The sequence below is a fragment of the Curcuma longa genome, chromosome 4 (assembly GCF_044706935.1).
Source record: "Curcuma longa cultivar G26 ecotype Majalengka, Jawa Barat chromosome 4, ITB_CL_G26_1.1, whole genome shotgun sequence".
NCBI classification, from domain to species: domain Eukaryota; kingdom Viridiplantae; phylum Streptophyta; class Magnoliopsida; order Zingiberales; family Zingiberaceae; genus Curcuma; species Curcuma longa.
Genome location: NC_133864.1, coordinates 10013486 through 10026112, shown reverse-complemented (window position 1 = coordinate 10026112; position 12627 = coordinate 10013486). Strand labels below are relative to the sequence as shown.

The window sequence follows — 12627 nt, the reverse complement described above, 5'->3', positions numbered from 1 at the left end:
AAAGAAAAAAAAAACACAGAGGGAAAATTTTTATTTGTTAAAAAAACATATTTTGTATTTTCTGTATAAAGGAAAAATAATTTTTTTAAATCCGTATTTTTATTTATAATAAATACGGGTGGGATCTCCATAAGCGGCTCGAGTTAATGGGCTAGAATGGGCTTGGCCCAGTAGTTATATAGCAAGCCCGTAATTTTGGGCCTCCCCCATCTCTCTCTCCCTCAAGCGGCATCCACCACGAGAGACGCTGGTGGAGGCGCCGCTTCCCTTCCCCTCCCACCGCTCTGCAAGCTCGGGATCCAGATCAGCGCCTCGGGTAACCCTAGATGCTTGGATTTCTAGGATCTACGTGAAGATTCGGGGGTTCGAAATCCGTCGGAGTCGCTTTCCTGCGATAACTGTTACCCAGTCACGTAAGCTTTCATATTTTCTTAGGGTGTTCTTTGTTCCTGCTTTCGCCTTTAGATTTGCCGTTCATATAGATTTAGCGATGTGAATTGTACCCTTTTTTCTTGAAAAAGAAAGAATCGTATCACATTCCGGGATGATGTGATGGTATTAACCGTGCTTGATGGCGCAAATCTCTGGTTCTATGTCGTTCGCGATCTCAAAATTATGAATTAAGCCTACTGCACATGGGGATAAGATAGGCGGCTTGAGACTGCTTGAACTGGAGGGTGGCTGATCTGACGATCTGTGTCAGTTGGTTTCCTAAGGATGCTTGTGTTTTTGAGTGGTAAAAAAAAAGTCAGTAAAATATTTGGCTCAAGTGTTAATCAAGTAGAATCGTCTCTTAAAGAAATCAACAGATCCTTGTATTGTATTTTATACCTGGTGTTTTTGAAGATATTTGATTTTCTTTTTTCCTTAAAGTGAATTATATCTGGTATATCTCTAATGCTTGAGAGATAAAGGCCCAAAATTGTTTCTACTCATGTCGTTTTACTTTTAACATTGTTTTACATTTTGTATATTTCAGGAAGGATGTCTGTAGGCTCAAGGTAGGTGGATTTTTGCTTAGTTTCACTGGATCAAACTTTTTTTACTTAGTTTATGTTATCAAGTACCTTTTCCTTCATTCATGCTATCATACTTCAAGATTAGATAGATTCTTGCAAGTTTGTTGCTAGAGGCTTCATGATATTAGTTGGATATCAGAGACAAATTTTGTAACGAATCCAGTGGTGCCTGCTTGTGTGATTTATTTTTTCTCATTTAGGAAGTCAATAGATGACTACTGAATTCTGCTCTTTTCATGATTATTCAGCATGATTATATATCTATGCTACAGAGTGGATAGGTTGCAACTAACTACTATGATAAGTGGATTCTCGCAATTTTGTTCCCTACTTCCTTGTCAGAATTCTCCTTTCTTTCCGTATATTCTTTGTCGTCATTACTTTTATTTATGGAATTGTATTTTATATTCAGGACAAGATTAATCAGATCATGGCTATTGATGAGCATGAGGATAATTACTTACAAGAGGATGAGAGAGCACTTGGAATCAACATGAATGAAGGAAATGCAACAGAGGCTCTAACTAGAATAGAACTTAATGTTGCATATTCTTCAGAGAAGCTACTTAATTTGGAAATACTTTTGATGCTGGTAGCTGATAGAGCCAATGATTTTGAAGCTTGGAAGATGGAGCATGGGGACATCCTAGCTGAGTCTGTTAAGAAGTTTTTTGAATCTGATATATTGTGTGGAATTTTATGCGCGGAGGTGAAAGAACTGCAAAGCTTCATGTCCTTTCTGCCAACTGAAATCATGGAGACATACCAAAATCTTTCTAATGGTGAAAATTTGGAAGCAATTGTTTCTGAAGTAGGAGAAAAATTGTTTGATGCTGAAAAAACTGTCAGGAAGTTGCAAGATTCAATTGCCGATATACAAAAACAGTCATTGAAGTTTGAAAGCATTCTAGCTTTGTGTCATGTTGAAGCTAGTAAGTTGTTCATATTTCTTAGGTTGCTTTATTGTTTGTGAGATGACGACACTAATTTCTTTAATGCATGTATTTAATTAGGGTTGGATGAAGATCAGGAGTTTGATAATGGTCATTTGTCATCCATCTGCATTGTCGATCAACAACGGAGTGTCTTAAAAATGTTGGACGAATCATTGGCACGAGAACTTGATCTTGAAAACAAGCTTTCAGACACAAGGTCAAATGAGAAGGATCTTAAGCTACAGTTGCTTTATGCAGAAGCAGAACTTGAATTCATTAAAGAGTCAATTGAAATATATTTGGAGAGAGCACTTGAGGCTGAAAATACTGCTGAAGTTCTCTTGGCTATTTCAAAAGAATTTTCTGGTAGACTTCAGGTTGTTCAATTTAGTTTAAATAGTTCACTTAGACGAGAGAATGAGCTGAAGTCTCATTTGAATGTACATGCTGAAGAATCTACGAAGGAGAAAGAACTAAAAGCACGTACTATGGAAGCTGATGATGGGAGCACAGGGACCATTCCAGAAATCATCTCCCTGAAGGAAAAGGTGAAAACACTTGAGGAGCAGCTTAGACAGTCTCATGCCCAGATGCAGCTGGCAGAGGCCTCAGTTGAATCAAGCCATAAGCAACAAAGTTTTTGGCAATCTGAACTGGGTCAAAAGGAAAATGTAATCAAGGGTCTCAGAGCTGATGTTTTGAGAAGTGAAAACAGAGCTGAAAGTGCTGAAGGCAAATATGTCGAACTGCAAGGCATCAACATCAAATTGAATGAGGAGCCTATTTTGCTTCAAAAAAGTAATTCCGAAAGAACAAACCTTTCACGGTCTAGTGAATCAGATATGCAATTGGAGCATGCAAGGGCATCTGTTGAAGCACTTAAAGAGAAGCAAAGTGGATTATATGATACAATTGATGATATGGGAATTGTGATCGAGGAGCTCAAAATAAAGGTTTCAAAAGCAGAAAGTAGGGCTGAGAATGCTGAATCTAAGTGCACTTTGTTAACTGAAACAAATTTAGAACTAAATGAAGAGCTGGGTTTCCTAAGAGGCAAATTGGAATACATGGAAACATCCATGCATCAAGCTGAGGGTGCAAAAATTGCCACTGCTAAAGACATTGGTATCAGGACAAAACTCATTGGTGATCTGGTCATGAAACTAGCATTGGAAAGAGAACGCCTTCAGTTAGAGGTACGACTTTAACTTACTTTTCCGTGTTCTATTTTAGTAAATCTTTAAAAGTGTAGAGGCTAATGGACTATTCCAATGTGAACTTTTGCAGTTTTGACTAAAAATTTTATTTGGGTACTAGTTAAGATAGATTTTACAATATATATATATATATATATATATATATATATATACAATCTCGAGTAAGGTAAATTGAAACTAATCTTGAGTCTGAACCATATGCAATAAAATTTAGTCGAGGTATATTGTTGTTTCCCTTCCTGTGCATTATTGTACCAATTATCAATGTTATCATAAATGTTACTGTATTTGTATGCTTTGACATGTTTTATAGGTATGTCTTGTGTGATGATGAATGTTGCTCGTCATCGCACAATATGAAAATTAAACAGTAGTTATGCTGTTACATATCGTATGTGAGAATGTTGCAGATTAGTTGCATAGGGTTGTCACACACCTTGATTAAGTCAGGTTTCATATGTTAAGGCTTCTCACTGTTCCACACCTGCAATTTCATCTTTCAAAATTGTTTCCTGAGAATTTGTCGTGTGCATAGTTTACATGAATTATGTTATCTCGTTCTGTTAACTTCTCATGTAATAGTCAATTTTAGGATCCTATCGGTGTTCTTTTAGGATGTTATAATCAAACTTGTAAATATAGTGAACTTCCAAAAGTTCTCTCCTTTTGTTCGTTTCCTTGCAGATATCTACCTTGATAAAAAAGAATAGAGCTTTGAGTGAGAAACTGAAAAGAAATTCTTCAAGCTACAAGGGAACCAACAATGAAACTCTACCTGGCGCAAAATCATCAGTAGAAAGACCTGCAGAATCTTTTAGTAGAGACATTCAGGTGGGTCATCTAGATTTCCTTTTAAGTTTTCAGTGCAGTGTCCTCATCTTTCATTTCTAAGATTATCGGTCAATCCCTTCTCCAGCCCAATTCTAGTGATCAACTAAACAAGGGGAAATTTGTGCTTCGTTTCATGATTTTTTTGTATTTTTTGTTTGTTCAACAGTTATATTTTCTCAATGACATACATTAACATGCAATTTTCATGTTAATCATGTATCAGACAGAGAACCTGACTGCAGGTATCAGCGAGAAGCATCTTGTGACCACTCTTTCAGCTGAGGAGAAGGCCTCAGGTTCAGATTCAAAGATCGAGACGGTGAGGAACATAGAAGCAGCTCAACTCGACCCAAAGTATCTTTGCATGGCTATCCTTGTCTTGTTTGTAGCTGTCCTTACCTTCTACGCATATCAACAAGAAAGCAATCGCGTGTACTAACCGAAAGAAGTCCCTAGTCGCCTTGGCTTCCGATTCAAAAGCATCCTCTGGACTGATGAGATTGTTCCTTAGATTTTTGTGTTCTTGTGTTGTTGAGTTGGATCTTGAAGTTCGTGTAATGTTTTGGTAATGTAGAGTTAGTTGAGTAGAAAAATATGCAGCTGAGAAAATGTGATCAGTAGATCAGATATAATTTCTAATTTTGGTTTGTTATAAATTGTTATGTTTGGATGCTGTTGGATCGAAAGTTTAAGCCTAGAAAATTTTTTAGGATTTGACTCCTTTTTAACCTCAAAATTTGATAAATGACATTTTATCAGTTATACCTGCAAATCCAGATCGTTGAGTAGTACCCATTGAGGTTGTTATATTTCACTTGCCTCCTTATGATTTACATCCTTTTCTTAGGAAAGCCCCTTGAAAGTTTAAAAAATGTTATATTTTCATTTATGATTTTGACGCAACGGTAAAATTATCAGGGAAATAAATTCTAATCAAAATTTTTAATTTTTAGTTAATTAATCATTATCCAGATTATATTAAACTGTACTTATTTTAATTTTCTTTTTATTGTACTACATATTGAAAATACTCATAGTAGATGAAACATTGATTATTGAAGTGTCGGCCAACATTTAAAATATGAAAATACTCCTTAAATAATTCCAAAATAAATTTATTTTACCTTTGAAAATTCATGTAATAGTCATTGATTAACATACTCAATAATATTCAGATTCATGCTTAAGTATTAAAAAAGAATAATCCTTCAAGAAAGATCAGATCACAAGAAAGTATTTTAATGACTCAAATTTTTTATCATAAGATCACATGATAACAATTTTACTATTATGATATCATATAGAAACAAAAACCAACAATGTAGAAAATAATGATTAACACGATACAAATTGTGACACATGCCTAATTCTAGTATTACTATATGGAAAAACAACAAACAACTGAAGCTTATGACTAATTCTAGTATTACTATGTGGGGGAAAAAAAGCAAACAACAATGTAGGAAAAAGAAAATAGAACCGTGATTCCACACGTCACAGGAAAAAGAGAATACTACTACGGTGTTACAAAGTTAAAATATACATTTGATTATATAAAAAAAACGTTTAGTATTCAAGATACAAAGATCCAAGATACTGTACTGATTCGAGCAATCAGGTAGATACAAAGATCTAAGAACAGCTTAGTTTGAGTTGATATTTGCTAATGGTAGGCTCTTCTACTAAGCTTAAATGGAAAAGTTCAAAGCTCCCACTACCGCCGGTACCGGTAGCGTTTGAAATTGAAGTACAAATGCAGAATCCCACGCTCGAAGGTGGACTTGAAGCCCTTCTTGTGAGAATACTCCCATTCCTTGTTTACAATACGAAAGGCCTGTCAAATTTTACACAAACATATTAGGCAGCCATCTAAATAGTTAAATTACAATTATCGGGCCTTTTCTTATTAAAAATTTAAAGGTCAGCTCTCCTTATTCAAAATGGCTAAGCCAAGCCCCCTCACCCACTGTAGGGGAAAAAAAACTTTTCAACCATCAAAATGTTTCTTTCATATGCCAAAGAGCTTATAAATCGTATTCGTATTAAAATAGGCAAAAATTGATTGTAAATGGTACCGATAAATTCAAAGACAAGGAAACCTATCACAGATGCAAAAATATAAAAAGAGACAAACTTTGAATCTACTAATCTGTTTCACCAACACTTATGACAACATTTTGAATAACAATTAACCTATGTAAGAGTATATTGGTTAATTCTGGCATAATTTTGATATAAAATACCATTTATCAAGCTACTTTGATATTTTAGAATAAGACAAAAATTCTGGATATTTCATTAGTGAGGGCTCAATGTCCGCATTTGCTATTTCAAATAACATGTTGCTAGAAGCTTGAGACAAATTGATACTCACAATGTCTTCGTAGGGTGGCCCAGCATGGAACCTGATGATGCAAGTCTCATCACTGTTGCCATCCTTCTCAATAGTGTACACTGGCGCTCTTGACTTGTCAACAAGATCAGGGTAAAATATGTTGAACTTGTAGCCCTGGACAATCTTGGGAGGAGGATTGTCGTGATCATAATGAGTTTGGTTGTACTTGTTCCACTCGTATCCAGTATGAACCCGATTGAAATACTTTGGCTTTCGTGGACGGTATTTATCATGCCACCAATACACCTAACCCAAAAGAAAGAAAGAAAAAAGTGTCATTCCTTCTGCAAAACTCAGTAAAATTCACATGTTAGATCTCTTCTTCTTTTTTTTTTTTCAAACCATATGCAATGCTCTTAAAAGATGATCCATCAGTGAGGTTTCTTAAAGCAAAATGGATTTCATATAAAGTGGTGATCGATAAATTAAGAGTAACAGCACAGAACATGTAGTTTTGATATGAAGCAAAGAGGGAAGAAAAGAGGGTAAAATAAAACCTGTGAATCCAGGGTTACTTCAGAGCCGGCACCAAAAACTGCATCACCTTCATCCATAGCCCCCATCGCTTTCATGGCTTTGAGTTCCATATTGTCTTCGGGTTGGCTCACCTTCTTTGCAGTCATTGCTTCCCGAGTCCTCATTTGCTGCTCCATTTCTATAGCTTTGCGTTTCCGCTCCTGCAAGAGATGAGTCACTAAATTAAGCATACTGAGCTTCCCAAATTCAGAAAGTAATGCAATAATAAGAAGGTCAAACAAATTGGTTGTCAGAGTAAAACAAAACTAAAGCCTATCCATCACTTATCACACAATTGACTGGCTGATATAGGCAATTCATCCTTCCCAATCAGTCAAACCAAACAAGAATCAATCAAAGAGCAAGAGTTGGAGGAAACTTTGGGCAGGATTAGTTGTCAGGATTCAAAATCAACAATGGCTGGAAGTGAAACAATTTGCCATATTAATAACTAATAACATCTTATAAGATCGCAACAAAAAAAACTGAAAAACATCAATATGTACTTTCTAGACTTACCTTTCGCAAATTTTAGCCAAAAATGCAATAGTCAAAACTCTCACTTGCATTAATAATCTAATTACTGCAAATGCAATAACCCAGCCCTCTATTAATCTCCCCAGGAGTGCCCAACTCAATATGGAATATCAAGACGAATTCTAGGCTTGTTCCATAACATGTACACTATAAATTGCCCAACATGCAATTCAACATGGAATATCAAGAATAGAAACAAAAGTCGAGATGAATTCTAGCCCTGTTACATAACATGTACAGTAGAAGTTGCTCAACAGCAGGAGGGTGCAGTACATTACCAGTTCAGCCCAGTCTTCCTCAGGATCAATTGCTTCATCGTCTTCATCACCTTGCAAGAGTTGAGGTGAGAATGAGCCTGCTTCTTCAGGTTCATCAGCATCCTCAATCACATGCTCAGGAGAATAATGCTTGGAATCTAAAAAAATAATTACAGCATAAGCATAACACTCAAACAAATTCAGAAAACTAAGTGGATTAAATTCCGTAGTTATATACCCTCTAGATCCTGCAACTCATCCTCTTCGGTTTTTGCATCTTCATGTTCTTCTAACTGGTTCTCAACCTCTGCAGGATACTCTGAATGTTGTAGATGCTTTCGTAGAAGCGAGGCATGGATTTCTCTAAGAGTAGCCTGCATATAGTGTTTAAGATATAAAACCAAGAAATCAAAAGAGCTAAGTTCAATTCAATAAAAACAATAGATTGAAAGAAACATCTAAAATGCACAGTATAGGATTAGATTATGTAGATCCTAAAATTTTAACTCTAAACAATATAGCCGGGTGCATAATGGAAGATGTATGTTTTATCTACAATGTAAAATGGCTCATTCTTTACCATTGAAATGAAAAAGGTAAGTAATAAGAGAAGGGTGCATCTGATATAGGCCCTCAATTACCCTTAGCATTCCTATCCCAACTTAAGAAAAATCTGAACAGACTTTTGGAAGATGACACCTATTACAATAAGTTGCAGACTGGGGAATGAGTAATTTTTTGCACATAACTAATAGATATGCCAAGTGTCCACTAGAAGTGTTGGCGTCGGAGTAACAATGTCCAAATCCAACATAGGCACAAAGAGGATAACTGAATAGTTCCATTAACCATAGCTTACAAGATGGGAAGTGCATTATCCATAACTTATATTTATTTACTGAGAGCAGCAAATAAACATTATGAAATAGTTTAAGTGAAGAGAAAAGAAGAAAAAAAAATAGTATGTTATTTTCACTTTTTTCATTTATTTGTTTATTTAGACAAAATTGAAAAGAAAGAAATACACATTATATTTATGAGATGTGTAAACTCCATTTCCATCAATTTCTGCATAGCTTGAGTAGAAATAAATGAAGAGGAAATGATGGGATTAAATTACCTTCTCTTTTTTTATTTACATCCAAGTAAACAAGAGAATCAATCATTTCATTCTATTTCTTCTCTTCCATATCCATTCAAGTCAACACAACATTAATGTTATAACTCAAGGTACAGGCACACTTATTATGGTTTACTCCAATAGTAGCTAGCAAGCAAAGATTTCAGTTTAACATCAATTGTAACTAGCAGAGGACATAGATTAAGGATAAGTCCATTAAAAGACCAATATAATGGAAAATAGCAGAGGCATAAAGGTTAACGTTTGATTATGAAGTTGATTCAATTCTAGCAGAACGAAACAGTAGTTGATGATTCCAATCATTCAGAGCATGAAATTATTGTACCAGAGACTAGATACTAGCACCAGTATATTGCTTTAGAAGAAGTAAATGTCAAAGAAGTCTAATCTCATCTTCAAGATTGGTAGCACACCTTTGCCTTGTATATTTGGAGGTGCTTTAGAATAGCCTCCCAATACTCGACAACCTTAGCAGTGCCTGATCGCATTTGTGACTCAATTTTCTGTTGCATCAACTCCAACTCCTTGGAATTTTCCCCTTCCAATAGATTCTTCACATCAGCCTCAATGCTTGAGTGCAGACCCCTTTCTTCTGCAAGAACTTCAGGAGGTGGTTGCTCACCCCGTACTCTAGCTCGATCAATTGCATCTTTTTTCTGAGCTCCCGCAAGTTCCCAGTTACAAACTACCATCAATGCCTGTTCAACATCAGCAACACATAAGATATCAACTAATTATAAAAGAAAGAGGAAAATTATCGATAGAGGTAAGAAAAGGATATTAAAGTTATTATGTGACCATAAAAAATAGTTCACAAATCAGTGCCGAATTGTCATTAGCCAAATTAGAATATTATCCTTTGAGTAAAAGAATGAGTGCATTCAAATTATGAAATATAGTTAGATAAAAGAAGACAAGAAATTATTACACAAATTAGTGATGAAATTTCCATAGCCTAATTAAAATATTATCATTTAAGTAACAGAAAGAGTTCAAGCAATTTGTGAATTATAGTTAAGTAATAACCTATTCATGGAGATAAAATAAAAGATTTTCAAAGTTATTACTTAACCATAGTTCAGAAATGAGTGTTGAACTATCAATAGCTTAATTAGAAGATTATTATGATTTGAGTATCAGAAAAAGTTCAATCAATTTCATCAACTTTGAAATAAAAATGAAATCCCAAGCTTTATTTGGATTATTTTGATTCTTTAATAGTATCTAGTGATCAGAAGCCCAAATTGAGTCACATCAACTATATAGAAAATTTTAGGAACACATGTGTCTTCTATAGCATATAGATTGATCATAAGCAAGTTTATTCCATGATATTTGAAGCGCATTAGACATCCCTCATTTTTCATTCATCCAAATTCATTTAAATATTATTTTATTTCCTGAAGCAACAAAATCAAAAATGTTAAGCCATTAGTGCCGAAAAAAATAAATGAAATTATGGAAGTAACTAATTTTGAAAGGACAAGTCTAGAATATACTTTCTTCTACATGTCAAAGAGATAGAAAGCAGTACAATGGAATATAAAAAATTATCAAGTTGTAAGCACAAAGAAAGATGCGAAAGCAAGGACTTTACCTCCCAATATCTGATATGAATTGGCGTTGTTGTATCCAAATCCAGATGCATTTTAATATCATCACGAAGTTCTTCCAAATCCTTAACAGTAAGCCCCTATAGTTTCAATGTTTAACATTCATGAATAATCAACTCAAAAATCAAAAAAGATAACCACATCAAAGTGTAACTGTTATGGCAATCAACCATTTTCAAAGCTATATATGGAGTAATATAGACTTCAATGTTAGAGAGCACTCAAGAAACCTATTCTAAATGTAAACATTAGCATTGGCTATTTTAAGTTTGAGTTTTATCAAGAAGGGGTTGAGATTACCTTAAATACAATGTATGGTTCATTTAGATCGAAGTCAAATTCTTCAGAACTGTTAAGGGTCTTGGTAAGCATGTCAATGGGTCTTGCACGCCCTTCTCGCAGTCTAATCTCAGATCTAACTTTGCTTTGATCAAAGTGAAACTGCACAGTGGAAAAAGATTGATAACAAATAAAAAGAATATCATGAAAGACTTCAAAATCAGGAGGAGAAAAAATATGGCAAGTTAAGAATATAATCACCTCTTCTTCTTTCTTCTCCCAATCTAAAAACTCAGCACGAGCTCTCTCTCTTGCCAACATTGCCTGCAACATTTTATCAAAGAAAGTATGAGAAGGCTTAACTGAAGTATCCTAAGGAAAACATCTCCAAAGATTCAAAAAAGTGTATTCACAAAAAATTGAGAATGTGAACAAACCATTTCTTCCTCACGTTGTGCCTTTTCAATTGCCCTTTCTTCCCTTCTTTTCTTGACCTTTTCAATCTCAGCCTACATCAAAACTATATTAGTATGCAACAATAAATACCTACAGACAAACTTTGGAGATGTAGCAAATAAAAAGAACTAAGTAAATTAGACAAAATTCTAACTCCTGTAAAATTTTAATCAGTTCTTTATCAAAAAGAGAACATATAAGATTAAACTGAATTATGATTAAAAAAAACCTAACTAACACAAATTATACCACTATCTATGATAATTACATACCATTTTTTCCCTTTGCCTCTTCTTTTCAGCCTTCACTGATATATCAAGAGGTACGCCTTGCATAATATCACGTTCTATCTTTTTCCTCCATACAAACCTACCAATATGTAAATGAATAGAGTAATAAGTATAAAGTGATATCATGTTTCAACAGGAACTAACATGCAACGCAAGGATGGATGCCTAATCAGGGAAGAATATATATATATATATCTTTATTTGCCTTGATGTGAAAAGCAAATATATTCAGTGAAAGCTTCAGCGGTTTTTTCACAGGGTAGCTTCTACTAATAGAGTATGTTATGCTGGTCTCAACTATACAACTATGTCCCAATATTTGCTACATTCAGATGATTAGTGGTATAATTCCTTGCAAATCACAAATACTCTTCTATATCTTTCGTGCAATATCATAGTTACAATCATCAAGTAAATGATTAATTTTTTTCTTGGGATTGAGTAAAGAAAAGTGAGAAAAAACAATCAACATTAAAAAAAAAAATATCTAAACATAATTTATTTGGGGAAAAAATGATCTTGAAAAAAGAATATTACTTTTCAGCCAGATTGGAGTCTCCAAACGGATTAGAATCGTTAGAATATCCAGCCTCGTTTGCTTTGAGTTTCTTCGCGACCTTCAAAGCCTAAAAGAAGCAACCAACAATTTGCCCAACTGAAAACATCCACAAACCCTAATAAACGTCCACAAAGCCTAATAAACGTCCACAAAAGATATAAAGTCAATACCTTCTTCTGCGCCTTCTTCACCATGTAGTCCATGATCTCTTCCTCCTTGATATCCCGCTTAGCCCTCTTACCCTTACGTCGGTCTTCCTCGGAGTCTGAGTACTCACTTTCATCGGAGCGGCGGCTGCTTCGATCTCTTCGCTTACTCCCCTTAGTCCTCTCTCGGTCATGGCGCCGGGAAGATCTCCGAGTCTCGAATTCGTCGTCGTCGTCCGATCTCTGCCGACGGTCACCCATGCTCGAGTTCACACTCAGCGGAACGGTACGCACGGAAGAAGGAGAAAAGGAGGAAGAAAGAGCGAGTTCGCGAGAGAGGAGAGATGATTTCTCCGGCCTCCGAGAGATGGGAAAGAATCCGGTGGCTTCTCCTGCGTCGCGAGAGGGTCGAAATAATGAGGTCGCGATATGCGAG

At 35.2% G+C, this 12627-nt stretch overlaps 2 protein-coding genes across 2 annotated transcripts; one reads left to right on the top strand and one right to left on the bottom strand.

Moving 5' to 3' along the window:
- The first annotated feature begins 251 nt into the window (after positions 1-251).
- On the top strand, positions 252-4711 carry LOC141827345 (WPP domain-interacting tail-anchored protein 1-like). The gene is made up of 5 exons (XM_074714567.1): positions 252-413; positions 1432-1951; positions 2033-3150; positions 3856-4002; positions 4226-4711. Exons 2-5 carry the CDS (start codon positions 1450-1452, stop codon positions 4439-4441), a joined length of 1983 nt encoding a protein of 660 aa, XP_074570668.1. The 5' UTR covers positions 252-413; positions 1432-1449; the 3' UTR covers positions 4442-4711.
- A 785-nt stretch (positions 4712-5496) lies between these two features.
- On the bottom strand, positions 5497-12596 carry LOC141826837 (splicing factor Cactin-like). Its single transcript, XM_074714147.1, has 13 exons — positions 12216-12596; positions 12024-12112; positions 11469-11565; positions 11178-11249; positions 11002-11064; positions 10762-10902; positions 10446-10541; positions 9262-9546; positions 7946-8081; positions 7729-7865; positions 6895-7074; positions 6377-6643; positions 5497-5836 (listed from the first exon to the last, which is right to left on the bottom strand). Exons 1-13 carry the CDS (start codon positions 12450-12452, stop codon positions 5717-5719), a joined length of 1920 nt encoding a protein of 639 aa, XP_074570248.1. The 5' UTR covers positions 12453-12596; the 3' UTR covers positions 5497-5716.
- Positions 12597-12627: the final 31 nt, after the last annotated feature.